Below are 23,306 nucleotides of genomic sequence, written 5' to 3'. Positions count from 1 at the left end.
GCACAGCAGGTATATGGATCAAGAAACCCAGCACGGGAATGGTGGAAGCCACTCTTAATGGGCACAGCAGTTGTGTGCAGCCAGGAACACAGCAACAAGATGGTGGGAACCTCTCAAAATGGGCACAGCAGGTGTGCAGAACCAGGAATGAAGCACAGGGATAATGAGGGCCCTACGTAATGGGCACAGCAGGTTTACAGACACAGGAATATATCTCTGGGATAGTGGGAACCCCTCACAATGGGCAGAGCAGGTGTACAGACCTAGGAATACAGTACAGAGATAGCGCAAGCCCCTCATAAGGGACGCAACAGACCTAGAAACCCAGCACAGCAATGGTGGGAGCCACTCATAATGGGTGCAGAAGGTATACAGACCTGGGAATGCATTGCAGAGATGCTGCAAGCCCCTCAAAATGGACACAGCAGGTGTGCAGACCCAATAACTCGGCTCCAGGATAGTGGGAGCCCCTCAAAATGGGCAAAGCAGGTAAACAGACCTAAAAACCCAGCACAGCAATGTTGTGAGCCACTCATAATGGGTGCAGAAGGTGTACAGATCCAGAAATATAGCTCAGGGATTATGGGAACACCTCCTAATGGGCACAGCAGGTATATAGACCTGGGATTGCAGTGCAAAGATGGTGCAAACCCCTCATATGGAACACAGCAGGTTTGCAGACCCAATAACTCAGCTCCGGGATAGTGGGAGCCCCTCATAATGGGCAAAGCAGGTATACAGACCTGGGAACTCAGTACAGGGATGGTGGGAACCACTCATAATGGGTGCAGAAGGTGTACAGCCCCAGGAATGTCGCTCAGGAATGATGGGAACCCTTCCTTATGTCCACAGCAGGTGTACAGACCTGGAATTGCAGTGCACAAATGGTGCAAACCCCTCATATGGAACACAGCAGGTTTGTAGACCCAAAAACTCAGCTCCAGGATAGTGGGAGCCCCTCATAATGGGCAAAGCAGGTATACAGACCTAGAAACCCAGCACAGCAATGGTGGGAGCCACTCATAATGGGTGCAATAGGTGTGCAAACATGTGACCGCAGTGCAGAGATGGTGGTACCCCTCATAATGGGCACAACAGGTGAGCAGACCTGGGAACTCAGTTAAGAGATCTCACCAATGGAGTCACCAAAGAGAAGAAGGGGGTTTAACAGTCCAGAATATAACAAACACTGAAACATTTCTGAGTAAACTAACCCCCTGATTAAGAAAAAATCTGTTGTTGAGGGGGAGGAGCAGAAACTTGACTGTGTGAGGGGGCTTCAGCTTAACATAGGGAAGATATTCTGCATTTGAATGTATGGGCATTGTGTTCCCAACAACAAAAAAGACCCTTAACCGCTTGCTGACCGCCGCACGACTAATTACTGCGGCGGTCAGCCCCTCACAGGCAAAGCAACGTAGGGCTACGTTGCTAGCCTGTGAGGGTCTAGGGTGCGTTCCCACTCCCGCGCGGTCACAGACCCCCTGCGCGTGTGCCCGGCGGACCCGACTCGCGATCTTCCGTTACACCGGATGAAAGGCAGGCGGCTAATGTAAACAAAGCCGCCTGTCATTCTCCCCTGTGTAAGAATGGAGATCATACGGTTCTACTATGTAGGACCGTTGATCTCTGTTCTTACACTAGTAGCCACAGCCAATCACAGTTAGAATCACGCCCCTAGGGACACACTTAACCTCTCCCTCTCCAATAAAGTTAACTCCTTCACTGCCAGTTTCATTTTTACAGTAACAGTGCATATGTATAGCACTGATTACTGTAGTAAAGTCACTGGTAACCCCAAAAGTGTCGAAAATGTCAGTCAAGGGTCCGATCTGTCCGCCGCAATATCGCAGTCCCGCAAAAAAAAAATCGCAGATCGCCGCCATTACGCGTTAAAAAAAAAAAAACAACAAAAATGACAAAAATCTTTCTCTTTGTTAGTAAACGCGATAACTTTTGCGCAAACCAATCAAAACACGCTTTTTGCATTTTTTTTACCAAACATATGGTAAAAAAAATTGGCCTAAAATGTTAAAAAATTTTGATTTTTACATTTTTTGGGGGGAATTTCATATAAAAAAATGTGAAAAATATTGTTATTTTTGCAAAATTGACGCTCTTTTTTTGTTGATAGCGCATGATCAAAAAATCGCACAGGTGATCAAATACCACCAAAAGAAAGCTCTGTTTGTGGGAAAAAAAAGGACGTCAAATTCGTTTAGGTACAGCGTCGCACGACCGCGCAATTGTCCGTTAAAGTCACGCAGTGCCGAATCGCAAAATAGGCCCTGGTCAGGAAGGGGGTAAAATCTTTCGGGGCTTAAGTGGTTAAATCACTTCCACTTGGTTATATGACCCAAAGCAACCCAAATACGATTTTTAACAGTTACTCAAAGAAAGGATTGCAAGCACTGGTAATTCCCTCTGTTTGCTTCACTGAATTCCCGATGCCCCTATTGATGCAGATATGGTCTACATGTCACTTCCTCCTCCAGCCTTGAGGTTATGACCCCGTATCAAAAATGATTTACGTCCGTACTCGCAGTGTCAGATTTTTCTGATTCCAAGAAAATTTGTGATGCCGTTGCACATTGCACATTCTTGTGGCAGGTCTATCCAGTTCTTCCAGTAGGCAAATGAGCTTAATTGGCACAATGCTCAAACACTGAAAAAGGATGGCCTTTCGGATCCAACTTGATCTCCTTTATATAGAGGGACCGAACCTTCTGCACCTCAGTCAAGGACTTCTGCGTACTTCTCTTCTGGCAAGATTTCATTTCTAGTCTTCAGACTTACAGAGATACCTGGTGCTCCCTTGATAAATATACAACAGCAGTCCCTTCCAAGCCAGTACTTGTCAAACTCTCCACCGGATCAAAATGGCCATAGCTGACGCGTTCGGGTCATACATCTCCTTTGGTTCCAAATTTGTGTCTACGTTCTTACTGACCTTCTCTCTTATTGGAATACAAGCAATTTTAGACTCCAACTTTCAATGCCCAAAACCAGGTTACAGCCCAGTCCTTGCATGCTTCTACAGCCTCTCGTTCTACCTGTGTCCTGCCATCATCTTCATCTACCTGGGATTATACTATTTTCCTGGCTATAACAAGAAGAAGGAATGCTGCCCATGTTGGTCGGGCAATTGGGCTTCTTTCTACGTTTTCCTGGAGCTTGGAAAAGCTCCAATGATTTGGCTCCTGATCGCGCTTGCAGATGGTCGGTACATGTCCTGCTTCATCTTTGCGGCCTCTCACTATCAGCTGGACCATGACTATTACTTATTCATATTTCAGGTAAGGGCTTCATTCAATGCACCAAAAAATGTATTTCATATCTAAAATCTGATGAAGAAAGTTTAAAACCCAAATAGTGAGGGTCACTTTATGTGTTGTACCCAGTGCCGGGACAAAGTCATATATAGAGCCGAGGGCAAACGTACAAAGTTGCTCCCCCCAAGATGCATGACCATTATGTGTTAGCAAAACCCCCCCCCCAAAAAAAAATTGAGCACTAATCTGCAGGTTTACCCCCTAAGCATAACTTCACCCTCCTCCCCCTGCTGAAATCCCCCACCCCATCCTCACTCCAAGCTCGAATCCTCTCTTTCCCTAAATCCCCCAGCACATATCCCCTCCCCCAAAAAATCTTCCCCTCCTAGCTCGCATCCTCTTCCCCTCAAATTTCCCATTAAAGCACAAATCCTCTCCCCTACTCTAATTCCCTCTACCTGCACAAATTCTCCCCCAAGCCCCCCCCCCCCCCAGCACAAATTCCCCCCCCCCCCCAAATTATAACTCCGAGCACAAATCCTCTACCCCTACTCCAAATTCTCCTTCCTAGCACAATTCCTCCACCCTAAATTCCCTCTCCAAGGATATCTCCCCCACAAACAAAATTAAAAAAATTCCCTGCTTGCACAAATTCCTTCACTCCTCTACCATATCACCTCTTCTAGCAAAAAACCCTCAAATCCCTTCTCTTAGCACAAATCCTCTTTCCCCCTTTCCCCTTCCAACACAAATCCCCAACCACAAAATCACCATTCCTTGCAACCCCCCCCCCCCTAATATCCCCTCCTAGAACAATTCTTATCCCCTGCCACCCTCTAAATGTTCCCGCTCAACACAAATCTCCTCTCATCTCCTTGTGATGCCCACTCAACTCACATAATAATACAGTGCCAGGTTAACCACCCCTTCTCCAGCGATGGTTGTACCACTCCAGTGATAAAATCTTAAAATCTTCCCAATGAGATTGCCAATTTTTCTGAATTGATATTGTCAATGCTAAGCTAAAATATGGTGTCACTCAACCCAATGAAAACTCAATTATCCAGAATAAATACGTATTTGTAAAGTTTAGTGGTGAGGGAGTTACACATTCATTCTGACTTTGTGAGAGGGCCAGAGACACCAAATGCTACAGGGAGCTCTCATTATTTTAGGCAGGGTGAAGACATTACCTATGGTGGGGAAATCTCATCATTGTAGGAAAGGTGACACAACCACTTTAGGGAAAGCTGACTAATGTAGAAGAAGAGAAACACCAATTACGGGGAAATATCAACATTTTAGGAGAGGAGACACATCTACTGTGGGGAAATCTCATTAATGTAGAAGAAGAGAAACACCAATTATGGGAAAATATCAACATTTGGGAGAGGAGACACATCTACTGTTGGGAAATCTCACTAATGTAGAAGGAGAGAAACACCAATTATGGGAAAATATCAACATTTTAGGAGAGGAGACACATCTACTGTGGGGAAATCTCATTAATGTAGAAGAAGAGAAACACCAATTATGGGGAAATATCAACATTTTAGGAGAGGAGACACATCTACTGTTGGGAAATCTCACTAATGTAGAAGGAGAGAAACACCAATTATGGGAAAATATCAACATTTGGGAGAGGAGACACATCTACTGTTGGGAAATCTCACTAATGTAGAAGAAGAGAAACGCCAATTATGGGGAAATATCAACATTTTAGGAGAGGAGACACATCTACTGTTGGGAAATATCATTAATGTAGAAGAAGAGAAACACCAATTATGTGAAAATATCAACATTTGGGAGAGGAGACGCAACTATTTTGGAGAAATCTCACTACTGTAGAAGAAGAGAAACACTAACTGTGGGGAAATATCAACAACGTAGGGAAGCAGACACATCTGTTGTGGGGGATCTCATTATTGTAGAATAGGAGACCCACTACTGTTAGAAATTCACACCACTGTATAAGAAGAGACATAGCTACTTTTAGAAAATCTGACAATTGTAAGAGAAAAAACACATCTATTTTGAGGAAAACTCCCCACTGAAGGACGGAGAACACATCTACTGCTGCAAAAATGTACTATTGTACAAAAGAGACACATCTACTGTAGGGAGATCTCACCAAAGTCGCATATTAGACCCATCTACTTTGGGGAAATCTCACTACTGTAGAAGAAGAAAATCTTATCATTATAGGAGATAAGACATATCCTGGTGGAATAATTACTATTTCGGGAGAGGAGGCACATCTACCGTAGGCAAAATCTCACTATAGGATGACATTTCTACATTGGGAAAATCTCACCACCGTGGGAGGAGAGGCACATCTAAGGTAGGAAAATGTCACTACTGCATGAGAAGAGACACATTAACGATGGGGAAATCTCATCATGTAGGAAAGTAGACACATCCACTTTGGGGAAATCTCACTTATGTAGAAGAAGAGAAACACCAATTGTGGGGAAATATCAATACTGGAGCAGAAGAGATAAATACTGTTGTTGGAGAAATTCTGACCAATGACCATTGTATAAGAAGACACATAGCTATTTTTAGAAAATCTGACTATTGTAGGAGAGGAAACCCATCCACGTTTGGGAAAACTCTCAATTGAAGGAAAAAAGACACATAAACTGTTGGAAAATGTCACCATTGTATAAAAAGAGACACATCTACTACTCGAGATCTCACCATAGTAGCTTAGGAGACACCTCTACTTTGGGAAAATCCCACTGTTGTAGAAGAAGAAATCTTACCATAGTAGGAGAGGTAGTATAAATATTACTTTTTTTTGGGACATGGCAGAAGATACATCCACTGTATTGTAGGAAGATCTCACTATTGTAGAATATTAGACACATCTACTGTAGGGAGATCTCACCATAGTAGCATATTAGACCCATCTACTTTGGGGAAATCTCACTACTGTAGAAGAAGAAAATCTTACCATTATAGGAGATAAGACATATCCTGGTGGAATAATTACTATTTCGGGAGAGGAGGCACATCTACCGTAGGCAAAACCTCCCTATTGGCTGACATTTCCACTTTGGGAAAATCTCACCACCGTGGGAGGAGAGGCACATCTAAGGTAGGAAAATGTCACTACTGGATGAGAAGAGACACATCAACGGTGGGGAAATCTCATCATGTAGGATAGTAGACACATCCACTTTGGGTAAATCTCACTACTGTAGAGGAAGAGAAACACCAATTGTGGGGAAATGTCAACATTGGAGGAGAGGAGACAGAACAATTTTAAGGAAATCTCACTACTGTAGAAAAGGGGACACATCTACTTTGGGGAAATCTCACTTATATAGAAGAAGAGAAACACCAATTGTGGGGAAATATCAACACTGGAGCAGAAGAGATACATCTGTTGTGGGGAGGGGGGCCTCATTATTGTAGAATAGGAGACCCGGTACTGTGAGAAATTCTGACCAATGACCATTGTATAAGAAGAGACATAGCTATTTTTATAAAATCTTACCATAGTAGGAGAGGTAGTATAAATATTACTTTTTTTTGGGACATGGCATAAGATACATCCACTGTATTGTAGGAAGATCTCCCTGTCAGGTCACCTGTGGCCAGGTGACAACTGCACCCTGTTGAAGGCAGGGGCGCAGCGCAAGGTAGTGAACCCAATAGCAGACTGCTGCGGATGGACCGGAACGTGAGCCCAAGATTCCCCAGGGAGCGGAGTCTAAGACCCAGCAGGTGTTCACCAGAGCCTCTAGTGGTGAGGATGGACTTGGCTGCAGCTGGGCCCAGGTTGCGGCCCCTGGGGTCCCCCAGGTCACGCTCCATAGGGAGAGAAGGGAAGCAGCCACTCAGGACACACAGAATGGTGATGGGTAAGCCGAGGTCGGGGTAACAGGCAGACAAGGGTAGTCAAGGGACAGGCCAAAGGTCAGGGTAACAGGCAAACAGGAATAGTCAGAGACAAGCCAAAGTCGGTACACAGAAGAGTAGTTCAAGCACGCGGCAAACAGGAAACGGGAAACAAACACTGTTGAACAGCAAAACAGACATGCAGTGCACTGGTTAATATAGACTTCCTGTGATGACCTGGGCGGGGCAGGAACAGGAAGGAGAGGTGATAAAAAGAAACCAGAAGTGCAGTCTGACCTCTAATACAGACATGATGGGACAGGTAAGCTTTGCCAAACTATTGCAAGTCCATGACACTCACTATTGTAGAATAGGAGACACATCCACTTTGGGGAAATTTCACTACTGTAGAAGAAGGAACACATTTAGAGCATAGGAAAATATTACCATTATAGAAGAAAAGACACATATCCTTGTAAAAATATTACTATTTAGGGAGAGGAGACATCTACTTTTGGGGGAATTCTCACTGTTGTAGAAGAAGAGACATCTCTACTGTGGGGAAATCTTACCATTGTAGAATGAATAACGCATCTACTGTGGAATCTTACAGTCATAGGAGAGAAGATGCTTCTACTACTGTGTGGCAATATCAACAATGTAGGAGAGTATACACAATCTGTTGTGGGGAAACCTCAATGTTGTGGGGAACCCACTACTGTGAGAAATTTCCACCATTGTATGAGAAGAGACATAGCTACTTTTAGGACATTTGTCCACAGGGCCATCCTTAATATCGATTTGACCCTCCCAAATCCACTTATCAACTATTTGCGGGCAGTGTGGGCTCAAGGGGCAGCTACTTTGGGCCCCACAACAATGACTGGGCCCGGGGCAGCTGCCCCTTTTGCCCTGCCTTAAAGACAGCCCTGTTTGTTCAGTGTGGTAGACGAAACACATCTAGGTTGGGGCAATCCCATCATTGAAGAAGAAAAGATACATCTACTGTAGGAAAATCTCACCATTGTAGAATAGAAGACACATCTATTTTGGGGAAAGCTCACTACTGTAGAAGAAGAAACACATTTATAGTGTAGGAAAATCTTACCATTATAAGAGAGGAGACACATATTCTGGTGGAAAAATTACTATTTCGTGAAAGGAGACACATCTACTTTTGAGGGAAATCTCACTATTGTATGAGAAGAGACATCTCTACTGTGAGGAAATCCCACCATTGTAGAATAAGTAAGGCATCTACTGCGGAATCTTACAGTCATAGGAGAGGAGACACATATCCTGGTGGAAATATTACTATTGCAGTGCAGGAAACCCATCTACTTTGGGGAAATCTCACTACTGTAGAAGAAGAAACACTATTAGTGTAGGAAAATCTTACCATTATAGCAGAGAAGACGCATATACCTGTACTTATATATCCACAGGGCTTTTTTTCAGCAGGAACGCGGGGGAACACAGTTCCGGCACCTCCATCACTGAATGTATGTAATGGCACTGGGTGCTGGGGCGTGCTGCAGGGTCTATTGATGCTGGCTGATGGGGAATCTATTCTAGCTGGAGGGAATATATTTTTGCATGGGGGTCTTTTGTTGCTAGGGAGGTCTATTGTGGCTGGTGGGGGACCTACTGTTGCTGCGGGTGGGTCTTATATTGATGGGGGGGTCAGTTGTTGCTGGGAGAGATCTACTGGGGGGGGGGGAATATTGTTGCTGGCTGACGGAGAGTCTATTGATGCTGGCTGTGGGGAGATCTGTTGTTGCTGCTAGGAGTCTATTGTTGCTGGGGGGGAGGGAATTTTGTTGCAGGTGGTCCATTGTTGCTAAGGGAATCTATTATTGCTGGCGGGGGGGGGGGGGGGTAATGTTACTGGCTGCAGGAGATCGATCTCCCTGCTTTTCTTGTTATCATTGATTGAAAATTATACAGTACTTGGTTCTGTATTCTGGGAGGTGGGTAGGGGGTGTAACCAAGGAATGGTGCTCAGAGGTGGGTAGGGGGTGTAACCGAGGAATGGTGCTCAGAGGCGGGTAGGGGGTGTAACCAAGGAATGGTGCTCAGAGGTGGGTAGGGGGTGTAACCGAGGAATGGTGCTCAGAGGCGGGTAGGGGGTGTAACCAAGGAATGGTGCTCAGAGGTGGGTAGGGGGTGTAACCAAGGAATGGTGCTCAGAGGTGGGTAGGGGGTGTAACCGAGGAATGGTGCTCAGAGGTGGGTAGGGGGTGTAACCAAGGAATGGTGCTCAGAGGTGGGTAGGGGGTGTAACCGAGGAATGGTGCTCAGAGGTGGGTAGGGGGTGTAACCGAGGAATGGTGCTCAGAGGTGGGTAGGGGGTGTAACCGAGGAATGGTGCTCAGAGGTGGGTAGGGGGTGTAACCAAGGAATGGTGCTCAGAGGTGGGTAGGGGGTGTAACTGAGGAATGGTGCTCAGAGGTGGGTAGGGGGTGTAACCAAGGAATGGTGCTCGGAGGTGGGTAGGGGGTGTAACCAAGGAATGGTGCTCGGAGGTGGGTGGGGGGGTGGAGAAAAGGGCTGACTTGGAAAGGGGGAGTTCCTGCACCTATTTTCTGAGAAAAAAGCCCTGTATATCCATATATATTACTATTTTGGGAGAGGAGACACATCTACTGATGGTGAAATCAAATTATTGTATGAGAAGAAAATTATCTGCTATGAGGAAATCTCAGCATTGTAGTAGAGGCACGCCTACTGTGAGGAAATCTTACCATTATAGGAGAGGGAATATATCTACTGCGGGGAAATATCACTATTGTAGAAGAAACATATCTTCTGTAGGAAAAACTCACCATTCTAGATGAGGAAGAAAAAGTAAAGATGGCATCCGCTTGAATCTGTTTCAAACTTGCAAACCAGGTGAGGTGCACATGGGCAGGGAAATATACAAAACGGTACAACTAGAATTCACAGTACACCTTTAAGCTAACACTACAATGTCAGGGGTATAATGAATGAATATGAATGGACTGGCAATGTGTCCCCAATAGCCTAACATCTAATGGCTACTGCTGCACGCCAAAGAGGGGAAACTGAAAATGATGGGACTTTTAAGGAGGTGATCTCGAGAAGAAAAAAAATTACAAACGCATATTTTAAAATCTGATACTTTGTTAACATAAAGTCATCAGATATCCCATGGCTTTTTTTTTAAATGGCCAGAGCAATTGTACAATCAATAAAACCAAAATCAAGACACACCACAAAAGTAAATACAAACATATAGGACATTAATATCCTTTAGAACACATCTTCAAGCTAGCCAGCAACCAAAAAAACAAAAAACAAAACTAAACTAACCAATCTGTTTTATTTACTAAGGTTAAAATTTCCAAAATAGTGTTCCTTTACAGTATCTATTCTTATTTGGACACCACATTCCAGTAGTAAAGGCTATTGTCTCAATGACATTGGATAATCATACTGGCGCAATGAAGATGAAAGGGGGCAACATCTCATAGGTAGCGGGATATCATGAGGGCAAATGGAAAGTTCAAAACAAAGTTCAATAAACGTTCAGAATTCATTTTTCAAAATTAATCTTTCAAAGTTAATTCTTGATGATGTTCATGTGCTGGCTCTTTAGAACGGCTGCTCAGTGTGCAAGCCAGAAGGGGCTTGTGGATAGCTGGGGAGGAAACACAGGCGCCATCTGAGTGTAGAACATCAAGTATTTATTGGCAAGAGGTACACAAGCAGTGCTGTATTTTGGCCTAGGCCGACAAGGCCCAGGCCTAGGGCGTCATTTTGCAGGGGGGGCGTCAAAAAAGCCCCCCTTCACCTTAGACTCTATTGGCCACTAGTTGCTAGAGCTGACTCTCCCACTCACTCTCTCATATCCCCTCTCTCTCATCCCCCCTCTCTCTCACTCTCTCATATCCCCTCTCTCGCTCTCACCCCCCCTCTCTCTCTCTCTCTCTCTCACCCCCCCTCTCTCTCTCTCTCTCATCCCCCCTTTCATTCTCATCCCCCCTCTCTCTAACCCCCTCTCTCTCTCATCCCCCCTCTCTCTCTTTCTCTAATCCCCTCTCTCACCCCCCCTCTCTCTCTCACCCCCTCTCTCTCTCATCCCCTCCTCTCTTGGTCTCTAATCCCCTCTCTCCCCCCTCTCTCTCACCCCCTCTCTCTCTCTCTCACCCCCTCTCTCTCTCTCACCTCTCTCTCTCTCTCACCCCCTCTCTCTCTCTCTCACCCCCTCTCTCTCTCTCTCTCTCTCACCCCCCCTCTCTCTCTCACCTCTCTCTCTCTCTCACCCCCTCTCTCTCTCATCCCCTCCTCTCTCGGTCTCGAATCCCCTCTCTCCCCCCTCTCTCTCACCCCCTCTCTCTCTCTCTCACCCCCTCTCTCTCTCTCTGACCTCTCTCTCTCTCTCTCTCATCCGCCCTCTCTCTCCCTCAGCCACCCCCACTCACCCCACCTCCCTCTCGTGAGATCTTAGGGGTTCATGCTGGGACTTGTAGTCCTTTAATTTTGGAGGGAGTCACATCCACTAAAAAGGAAGGAGTGGGGCACATTTACATAGGAGGGGGGTGCCCAATTTTAGTTTTGCCGAGGGCAGCACAAAACTAAAATACACCACTGTATACAAGTACTCACAATTCAGGATATGATAAAGCATGTAGCGCTGTAAAGCAAGTCCCCCTGTGGGAAGGGATTTCTCAAGATGGCCTCGGCGGCTGCAGCTGATGAGGATGCAGCCGATGGATGTCAGCCCTTCCAATGTACAGCAAGGAGTCCGCATGGCTTCTCGTGATGTCCACTTCAGGGTGCAGGGGGGTTGCCAAGGTGATGCGTTTATGGAGCATGTGCTTCTTCGGCTGCTTGTGACGTCTACTTCCGGGTGCAGGGGGGTTGCCAAGGCGACGCGTTTATGGAGCATGCCTGAAGAAGAAGCACATGCTCCATACACGTGCTGCCTTGGCAACCCCCTTGCACCTGTAAGTGGACGTCACGAGAAGCCGCACGGACTCCTTGCTGTACATCGGAAGGGCTGACATCCATCGGCCGCACCCTCATCAGCTGCAGCCGCCAAGGCCATCTTGAGAAATCCCTTCCCACAGGGGGATTTGCTTTACAGCGCTACATGCTTTATCATATACTGAATTGTGAGTACTTGTGTACCTCTTGACAATAAATACTTGATGTGCTACACTTAGATGGCGCTTGTGTTTCCTCTCCAGCTATTGTCTCAGTGACACCAAACAGGACTTTAAAGGTGTCACACCATTAACAAAAAATATAATGTTAAAACGTGTTTTCTAATTACGTATAAAATCATAAAATTGTACAAAAATTACCATAAAACATAAGTGGTGTTGAATGTTATGTCCCCTCATAGTACTACAGTTATATATATTTTATAACGTTCACATACATTTACCATATACCTCAAGATATTTTGGCAAAAGTGTATAAACCATTAAATCGAACAAACTTTATATCTTGCTAATTGCAATGTTTTGATTGCGAGCTGGTTGCGCAATTCGCAGATCTTGTCTGACTATACACATTAATAATCATGTAATAATACAATTAGTCATAATAATATTGTGTATGTTCTTCTGTCATATTACTCCATAATTTAATTTTAATATGCATATTACCTAATTAGCGTAGTAAGACAATAATCAAAACTTCATAACTACGCTCACTTATGAGTTATGGGCCTGAAAGTAAAGTGCTGGTCTTGGTTTTTGTTCTGCAATGCGTCCAAACTCCAATACTATATGCCTACAAGAACCAATAGTACCATGAATGGATCCAACTCCTAATATTTATCCCAAAATGTATCACAACATTAACACATGATGTCGAATAGCTTGTCTTTATAGTTACATAGTTAATGTGGTTGAAAAATGACACAAATTCATCCAGTGCAACCATCTTTATGCCACCAAACTTTTACTGAAGGTTAATAGTGAGCTGCACGGGATGGAAATTATGCGTTTTTACCTTTTTTCCAATTTGTTTGAAGATTGAAATTTTGTCTTGGGCTAGGTGATATTTCTCACCCCCAACTGTGCTAATTGGCAGGCAGTCACATAATCTAGAGCAGACTTTCCCAACCTTTCCAACACAGAGGAACCCTTGAAATATTGTTCTGGTCTTAGGGAACCCCTGCTTAAAATACTATATCTACAACTCGTGATACATTAGTGTGATGGTCATTGGGAAGAATGCCCTTTACATTGGAGATCAGTGGGAAAAATACTCATTACATTGGAGGTCAGTGGTAAGAATGTTCCTTACATTGGTGATCAGTGGGAAGAATGTCCCTTACATTGGTGATCAGTGGGAAGAATGCTCCTTACACTGGAGGTCAGTGGTAAGAATGTCCCTTACATTGGTGGTCAGTGGAAGAATGCCTCTTACATTGGAGGTCAGCGGGAAGAATGTCCCTTACATTGGTGGTCAGTGGGAAAAATACTCCTTAGATTGTTGGTCAGTGGAAAGAATACTCCTTACATTGGAGGTCAGTGGGAAAAATCTTCCTTACATTGGTGGTCACTGGGAAGAATGCTCCTTACATTGGAGTTCAGTGGGAAAAATACTCTTTACATTGGTGGTCAGTAGGAAGAATGTCCCTTATATTGGAGGTCAGTGGAAAGAATGTTCCTTACATTGGTGGTGAGTGGGAAGAATGTTTATTACATTGGTGGTCAGTGGGAAGAATGTCCCTTACGGTGGTGATCAGTGGGAAAAATGCTTCTTACATTGGTGGTTAGTGAAAAAAATGTTCCCATACATTGGTGGTTAGTTAGAAGAATGCTCCTTACATTGATGGTCAGTGGGAAGAATGTCCCATATATTGGTGGTCAGTGGGAAGAATGTCCGTTACATTGGTGGTCAGTGGGAAGAATGTTCCTTACATTGGTGGTCAGTGGGAAGAATGTCCCTTACATTGGTGGTCAGTAGGAAGAATGCTCCTTACATTGGTGGTCAGTGGGAAGAATGTCCCTTACATTGGTGGTCAGTGGGAAGAATGTCCCTTACATTGGAGGTCAGTGGGAAAAGGCAGCAATTGCTCATGGCTAAGTTCTCTTTTGGCTGTTGACCCTTGCCAATGAAGGACTTTCCTCATTCTGGAATGGGATGGGCATTGCTTTCCCAGCCAGCCTATGTAAGAAGTTAAGGAACAGCCTCAGCCTACCCTTCTCCTCAAACCATGCCCCCGATGCGTTTAGTCCCAACCACTGGGGGGCTTAGTCTAAGCCCCCAGTGGGCGGTGGGAAATGTGTCGGGGGCACAGTTTGTGGAGAAGCATAGGCTGAGGCGATTCCTTACTTTTATCTCCCATTGGTTGGCTGGGATTTCAGTGTCCATCCAACTCTTTTCTACCTGTCTTTCGGATGTATGCAGTGAAACGCCAGCATCCTGTCTCCTGGGATCAAGGGGAATTTCCTCTCCAGCTTCAGCAGTGCTCCAAGCTTTATACTTTTCCTTATTCTGGTACTGGAATCTACTGTTTCAGGAAAAAGGACTTTAGACAAGTCCTCAAATCCTTTGTTATTTCAGCCAATGACTTTAAGTTGGAATCATTGAAAATATCAGCTCTGTAAGCCAACGGTGGAGGAGTTGTGGTGGGATCATGGGAGGCAGACAGCTAACCGTGGGAACCGTCAGTGCCCTGATGTTTACTATTTTTCCCGAGAGAAGACAGGAGGTGAAGTAATGACACACAGCCATATAACCCAGTACTGTACAGAATTTTTGGTCCATATACAGAGCAGACCTTTAACCCTTTCTGGTCTTTTTTTTTTATCTCATCTGCAGACCACTGGAATGTTGGCTATTACCCTTTTGGTCATCCTCCTTTTTTACGCAGCAAAGTGTACCTGTGTGTGTTTGGAAGACAGTCGGCGTGTGTACGAAATGCTGTCAGATGTGGAGAATATTCTAATAACGGAGGAAGCAATGAAAGAGAAAGCCGAAGAGAAGCAAAAGTTTCTGTGCGCTCTGGAGCATAACGGAGAGTACATGGACCGGAGACTGCCGCAACACATGCTGGACAATAAATGTGTGATTATCTCTAAGCTTAACCCACCACCTGCTGCCAACAGTTAGAATGGCAACAATGAGAATGATAATGAAGAGCCATAGGGTGACCAAAAAACACACAAAAAAGTAGAAAGCATAGCCTTAAACATTAGTTTTAGCTTGTACAAGATCCCATGAAAGTGGACCTATTATCAGATATATTGTTCATGCTAAAGTGGACCTGTCCTCAGATATGTGTTTTCATGTTAGGCATCATCTTTGTTCAGCCACCATCCAGGGTCTTCATCCAGCCCAGGTGAATTACCTGGACTGGAGCTCACTGATGGCTTTTTAAAGATAAAAGATGGAGCTTTCTGAAAAATGTATTCTGTATCAATGCTTTGTAAAATGTCAGGAATTATTCATGCAGACTGGTAAAATTACCGAAGGGCCCACTTTAACAGTTAAGGACCTTGGACAAATTGCATATGTCTTGTTTTTAAAAGGGTCAAAACAAGCTCTTTCTACAGATTCCACTCCCCCTTTGTGATTTTCAGCCTCTCCCACTCTTCCTGAGACCTCAATAAATGTTGTTAGGATCCTGAATAGGAGGACATCTAAGAACATCTGCACAGAGTGTGAACCCAGCAGTGCTCAGCTCTGAGCACTTCTGGGTTCAGAGCTGTCTAAATTTCAATTGCAGGGAGGTAAACAACAGACTGCATACAGTCTGTGCCCAATCAGCTGGAGCAGAGAGCAGTAGAGACATTAGGGCAGGGATCCTCAAACTACGGCCCTCCAGCTGTTGCGGAACTACACATCCCATGAGGCATTGTAAAACTCTGACATGCCCAGACATGACTATGCATCATGGGAATTGTAGTTCCTGAACAACTCGAGGGCCATAGTTTGAAGACCCCTGCATTAGGGGCTTAATAGACTTCTGATGTATCCATGAGGAGTACCTGTCACCTTGCCCAATTGCATAACATTTTTAGCCTTACTGTATATTAGTAATGCAGTTAAAAAGATTTTAAAATATAAAAAAATAAGAAAAAATTAAAAGCACCTCCATTGCCCTGCACACACGCATACAAATGCACATGTACACATAGAACATACAGTATGTAACCAACATGTATGTGCAATACATACTGGGTATCACTGTGCATGCTTAAGTGGGAACATTTGTTCTAAGTCCCTAATTGATGGTAAACCCTAAGTTAATGAGCTGCAAAGACTTTTAAAGCTTCACCTATTGATAATTTCGGGTAATCTGGGTATTTTTGGGGGTACTTTAAAGGTTTCAAGAGATCTGCTTGAACTTTTCAGAAAGCTTTCCAAATGCCTTGTAAAAACTTGATGCACTCTCTGCTCTTATACAAGCTGAACCCTTTGTGCACAAGGCCTAAAAGCAATATTAAAAACAAAAAGATATTACCAACCCGGGACTTTGCTTTCACCACTGCTCTTTGGCCTTATAATTTGCCAGGATAATGTTTTGCTTTAAATCATGGCTGCCTGCCTTTTCCGGGATGTCATTCATCCACCATGTTCTACTTCAAGTCATCCATTTTCCACATTCTTTTTATGTTATCCATCCACTTCTCCTTCAAGTCATTCGCCAACCATGTTCTCCTTCAATTTATCCATCCACCACATTCTCCTTGAAGTCATTTATCCACCTTGTTCCCCTTTTTGGTATTCATCCACTAGGTTCTCTGTCAAGTCATCCATCATCCACCATGTTCTCCTACAAGTCATTCATCTACATTGTTCTCCTTTATGTTACCCACCTCCGAGCACTGTCCCTTGGTTCCTCCCCCTACCCACCTCCAAGCACCATCCTTTGGTTCCGCCCCCTACCCACTTCCGAGCACCATCCCTTAGTTCCACCTCCTACCCAACTCCAAGCCCCATCCCTTGGTTCCACCCACTACCCACCTCCGAGCACCGTCCCTTGGTTCCACCCCCTACCCACATCCAAGCATAATCCCTTGGTTCCACCCACTACCCACCTCCAAGCACCATCCCTTGGTTCCACCCCCTACCCACCCACAAGCACCATCCCTTGGTTCCGCCCCCTACCCACTTCCGAGCACCATCCCTTGGTTCCACCCCCTACCCACCTCCAAGCACCATCCCTTGGTTCCACCCCCTACCCACCTACAAGCACCATCCCTTGGTTCCACCCCCTACCCACTTCCGAGCACCATCCCTTTGTTCCACCCCCTACCCACCTCCAAGCACCATCCCTTGGCTACACTCCCTACCCACCTCCCAGCACCATCCCTTGGCTACACACCCTACCCACCTCCCAGCACCATCCCTTGGTTCCACCCTCTACCCCCCTCTGAGCACCATGCCTTGGTTCCACCCCCTACCTACTGTACCTCCCAGCACCAGCTAATTTAGAGAATACAGAACCAAGTATCATTTTGTAGTGCTAAGTATTTTGTATGGAATTTGTTAATGGTAACAAGAAAAGCAGTAAAATAGATCCCCTGGAATCAGCAACAATAGACCCCCCCCAACAATAGATCCCCCAGCAACAATAACCCCGTCCACAACGAAATGCCCTCCAGCAACAAGAGATTTACCCCAGCAACAATAGATCCCTCAGCAGCCAGCATCAATAGGCCATTCAGCTCACCCCACTGACCCCAGCACCCCTTTGCCATTGCATATATTCAAAATGGAGGTACCGGAACTGCGTTCCCCCGCGTTCCCGCTGAAAAAAAGGCCTGCCTACGGGGGATGTGCTCCTAGACTCATATGATGTGAAGTCTTCTCCTGGTGCAGTACCAGTACCAATTTTGGGTGGACGTCAACCCTTTAACAGGAAGGTCCCGAAACGTTTTCAGGTTAGAAATGAAAAATTAGAACTTAAAAATATAATAATAATAATAATGAGGAATTGTGAAAATTGAATATATCATATTTATATAATATCATATCACATCATACAGTATAATGTATTGTAATTTATTATATTAAATTATGTATAAGTAAATATAAAACATTTTCAGTTTTTTTTTTCTTGAAAGAACATTTTGTGATCCATTTATTGAAAAGTAAAACTTGAATAAAACTTCAATGGCCTGTACAGGCATGATGATGACATTTTTAGTAGAGTGAAGAAGGGTTGGGACCTCTGACAATGTATTTATTGCTATCTGTTCATAGCCTTTCTGTCTCGGTGACTACCACACCCTTATTAATAGAGATAAAAACCTGAAAAAATATTTCCTCTTTCTTACTCCAGAGAAAAAAAAAACATTTCCACCATATTTAACCACTTGCCTACCAGGCACCTAAACCCCCTTCCTACCCAGGCCAATTTTCAGCTTTCAGCGCTGTCACAATTTGAATGACAATTGCGCGGTCATGCAACACTATACCCATATAACATTTTTATAATTTTTTTTCAAAAAAACTGAGCTTTCTTTTGGTGGTATTTAATCACTACTGGGGTTTTTATTTTTTGCTGAACAAATAAAAAACCGAAAATTTTGAAAAAAACAAAACAGTTTTTATAGTTTGTTATAAAATTTTGCAAACAGGAAATTTTTCTCCTTCATTGATGTGCGTTGATGAGGTGGCACTGATGGGCCCTGATAGGCTGCACTGATGGGCACTGATAGGCTGCACTGATGGTCACTGATAAGGCAGCACTGATGAGCACTGATGGGCACTGATAGGTGGAGCTGATGGGTGGCACTGATGGGCACTGATGGGCAGCACTGAAGGGCACTGGTAAGTGGCACTGAAGAGCACAAATAGTTGACACTGATAGGTGGCACTCATGGGTACTAATAGGTGGCACTGATGGGCACTGATAGGTGGCACTGATGGGCAATGAAAGGCATTGGTAGGTGACACTGATAGGCAGCACTGATGATGGGGCACTGATTGGCACTGATAGATGGCACTGTCGGGCATTGATAGGTGGCACTGGTGGTCACTGATAGGTGGCACTGGTGGTCACTGGTAGGTGGCACTGACCTGCACTGGTAGGTGGGGCTGGTGGGCACTGGTAGGTGGCACTGATGGGCATGGTTGATCTTCTTCTTCTGGACTGATGTCCCTCTGACAGCTTGAGGAGAAAAAAAGCTGATCTCCGGCTGCTGTTTACATCACGTGATCAGCTGTCAATGGCTGACAGCTGATCACGTGGTAAGGGGCCAGGACCGGCCCCTTACTCCGATTTGTGATCAGCTGAGTCTCATGGACTTGCTAATCACAGAGCGAGCCGGGCGTCCCCCGCTGGCAGCGCGCAGGCAGCTCATGCACGGGAGGGCATAAATGGACGCCCTCCTGGCATTTTAGGTCTGCGCTGTAGCCGTCTTTTGGCTGTAGCGTGGGCATGAAGAAGTTTAATATATCCCTTAATAGCTTCAAGTGATATAAATCCATGTCCTTTGCATCAAATGCCAAGACCAATCATTCTGCACAATGAGACAGGACAGAGCTGTGGGAGGTGCTCTGCAGCCCCCCCCCCCCCCCAATACAGGCTGCCTGCAGTAAACTACAGGACTGGACGGAGACCAGCCCAGTCATCCTGCACAAGCAGAGAGAGCAGCATTGACCGGTCTTTATTACTGGCTTGAATCGAAATGGGTAATATCTGCTGTATCAAATATTTTACATTTTAAAAACAATTAAGTACGGTCCGTGAAACTTTTTTTTATTTGCACTAACATTCAGTTTTTCAGGACAAGCTTTTGGGGTGTTCCCCCTTCAAGGTCCAAGCATAACTAATCAGATTGATGCTAGTAGGGCAATGAATGGTGTCAGACAGTAGAACAGTGGATGGTGTCAATAGGGCAGTGGACTCAGTCAGGATAGGGTAAAGAAGGTTGAGAACCCCGGTCAGGTTTTTTATTCCTTTTTGGGACCCCAATGGGTAGATTTGATCTCACTTCCTGTCCTGGTGGCACAACAATGGGGACAGATTGCGATACAAACCAGCTCGACTTTGAGCCACTTTTTGGGCTCGGCACTGACAGCTTCCTTCAGAGTTCAGCCAAACATGGTAACCCAAGCTCCTTCCTAATCAAGAACATCCAAAGCAGTGTAGCCCCTCTAGTGTGGTGAATACTGATAGTGGCAGTGTGGGAAAAATTACTCTGACACATGCTTAAAGCCTGAGACTGGGGGGACTGAGAAAATCCCATAAATAGACATGGGCCATGCCCAGACATCCCAAGTCTCCTGCGTTTGAGCTGCAGCTCCCTGACACCCGCAAGTGCCACGCGATATCCCGGCTGTCACCTGTGAGAATGGAGCCGATGCTTCCTGTATAGTTCCAGCTCCGTCCTGTCACAGGCGGAGTGATATCAAATTCACTCCATCTGTGAGAGAGATACAAGAAAGCATCGGCTCTGCATGCTTTCTCCAGCGCCGCTCCTTACACTCTCCGCCAGCAGTATCTGCCAGCAGTACCAGCCAGCAGTAACCAACAGCAGTACCAACCAGCTGTACCCACCAGCAGTATCCGCCAACAGTATCCGCCAGCAGTAACAGCCGGCAGTACCTGCCAACAATACCCACCAGCAGTACCAGCCAGCAGTACCCACCATCAGTACATGCCAGCAGTACCCACCAGCAGTAACCACCAGCAGTACTAGCCAGCTGTATCCACCAGCAGGACCAGCCTGCAGTAAAGCATAATTATATGTATCCCAGCATGTGCAATGTTTGTGACTCCTACAACCATGACCACTTCAAATCACTGAAGTGGTCATGGTGGTTAGAGTGTTCCTTTAATCTCAGAAGAAGTAAACCTCTGTATACTGATTCAATTTAATTTGATCATCCTCTAGTTGTGTTAAATCGGTGGTGGGGGTCGGGGGGGGGGGGGGCGGAGTGCCACCTCCCTGAAATTAGTTTGCCACCTCCCTGAATTAAGTTTTTGCAGGTTGGGACGTCTGCTTGCCAGCAGCCAGGTCGGGTGGAAGATGGAGTGCTGAATAGAGGGTGTCGGTGGCCCTTGAAGCACCCCAGCCAGGAGGGTTATTTTTCTCAGGCTGGAGCTTGGGATAGCTGGCCTGTAAGGATCCCACCATCAGAGGCAACTGGAGGGATTCATGCCGGAAGAGGCAGCGGGAAAGAGCAAGCAAAAACAGTGCCCAATATCAGTACAGGGACATTACAAGGGGAGAGACTGTCAGCTGCAGCAGTGCTCTCTGAAGACAGTGTTGTTCTCAAGTCTTTATCCTTGCCCTGGGGAATCTCCATGGTAGTGTGCAAGTCTACAAGGAATGGGGAAGTGTGCCAGTTAGGAAGGGCTGGGGTAGTGTGCCAGTTAGAAAGGACTGGGGGAGTGTGCCAGTCAGGAAGGACTGGAAAAGTGTGCCAGTCAGGAAGGACTGGGGTTAGGGTTGCCACCTCATCCCTTTAAAACAGAACACATATTAATTACACAAGCTCTGTGGCTGATTAGGGTGGTAATTAAACTCACTTAGTGCCTTATGTGCATTATATCAGCCTCAGAACCTGTGTGATTAGTATGTGTTCTGTTTTAAAGGGATGAGGTGACAACCCTAACTGGGGTAGTGTGCCAGTCAGGAAGGACTGGGAAAGTGTGCCAGTCAGGAAGGACTGGGAAAGTGTGCCAGTCAGGAAGGACTGGGAAAGTATTCCAGTCAGGAAGGACTGGGAAAGTGTGCCAGTCAGGAAGGACTGGGAAAGTGTGCCAGTCAGGAAGGACTGGGAAAGTATTCCAGTCAGGAAGGACTGGGAAAGTGTGCCAGTCAGGAAGGACTGGGGAAGTGTGCCAGTCAGGAAGGACTGGGGTAGTGTGCCTGTCAGGAAGGACTGGGAAAGTATTCCAGTCAGGAAGGACTGGGAAAGTGTGCCAGTCACGAAGGACTGGGAAAGTATGCCAGTCAGGAAGGACTGGGGTAGTGTGCCAGTCAGGAAGGACTGCGGTAGTGTGCCAGTCAGAAAGGACTGGGGTAGTGTGCCAGTCAGGAAGGACTGGGGAAGTGTGCCAGTCAGGAAGGAGAGGGAAAGTGTGCCAGTTTGGAAGGACTGGGGTAGTGTGCCTGTCAGGAAGAAGTGGGAAAGTGTGCCAGTCAGGAAGGACTGGGGAAGTGTGCCAGTCAGGAAGGACTGGGGTAGTGTGCCAGTCAGGAAGGACTGGGAAAGTATTCCAGTCAGGAAGGACTGGGAAAGTGTGCCAGTCTGGAAGGGCTGGGAAAGTGTGCCAGTCAGGAAGGACTGGGGTAGTGTGCCTGTCAGGAAGGACTGGGGAAGTGTGCCAGTCAGGAAGGACTGGGGTAGTGTGCCTGTCAGGAAGGACTGGGAAAGTATTCCAGTCAGGAAGGACTGGGAAAGTGTGCCAGTCAGGAAGGACTGGGAAAGTGTGCCAGTCAGGAAGGACTGGGAAAGTGTGCTGGTCAGAAAGGACTGGGGTAGTGTGCCAGTCAGGAAGGACTGGGGAAGTGTGCCAGTCAGGAAGGAGTGGGAAAGTGTGCCAGTTTGGAAGGACTGGGCTAGTGTGCCTGTCAGGAAGAAGTGGGAAAGTATGCCAGTCAGGAAGGACTGGGGAAGTGTGCCAGGAAGGACTGGGGTAGTGTGCCAGTCAGGAAGGAGTGGGAAAGTGTGCCAGTCAGGAAGGACTGGGGAAGTGTGACAGTCAGGAAGGACTGGGGTAGTGTGCCAGTCAGGAAGGACTGGGGAAGTGTGCCAGTCAGGAAGGAGTGGGAAAGTGTGCCAGTTTGGAAGGACTGGGGTAGTGTGCCTGTCAGGAAGAAGTGGGAAAGTGTGCCAGTCAGGAAGGACTGGGGAAGTGTGCCAGTCAGGAAGGACTGGGGTAGTGTGCCAGTCAGGAAGGACTGGGAAAGTATTCCAGTCAGGAAGGACTGGGAAAGTGTGCCAGTCTGGAAGGGCTGGGAAAGTGTGCCAGTCAGGAAGGACTGGGGTAGTGTGCCTGTCAGGAAGGACTGGGGAAGTGTGCCAGTCAGGAAGGACTGGGGTAGTGTGCCTGTCAGGAAGGACTGGGAAAGTATTCCAGTCAGGAAGGACTGGGAAAGTGTGCCAGTCAGGAAGGACTGGGAAAGTGTGCCAGTCAGGAAGGACTGGGTAAGTGTGCCAGTTAGAAAGGACTGGGGTAGTGTGCCAGTCAGGAAGGACTGCGGTAGTGTGCCAGTCAGAAAGGACTGGGGTAGTGTG

At 46.0% G+C, this 23,306-nt stretch overlaps 1 protein-coding gene across 1 annotated transcript; it reads left to right on the top strand.

The window, feature by feature from the left end:
• Positions 1-2,879: 2,879 nt before the first annotated feature.
• Positions 2,880-15,215, top strand: LOC309561619 (uncharacterized protein; the record flags this gene model as incomplete). Its single annotated transcript, XM_082265622.1, has 2 exons — positions 2,880-3,296; positions 14,925-15,215. The coding sequence occupies 2 exons, from the start codon at positions 2,880-2,882 to the stop codon at positions 15,213-15,215; spliced, it is 708 nt and encodes a 235-aa protein (XP_082121748.1).
• Positions 15,216-23,306: the final 8,091 nt, after the last annotated feature.

Source organism: Pelophylax lessonae (assembly GCF_965119305.1).
Source record: "Pelophylax lessonae genome assembly, chromosome: 8".
Taxonomy (NCBI): Eukaryota; Metazoa; Chordata; class Amphibia; order Anura; family Ranidae; genus Pelophylax; species Pelophylax lessonae.
This window is presented reverse-complemented; position numbering and strand designations above follow the sequence as displayed.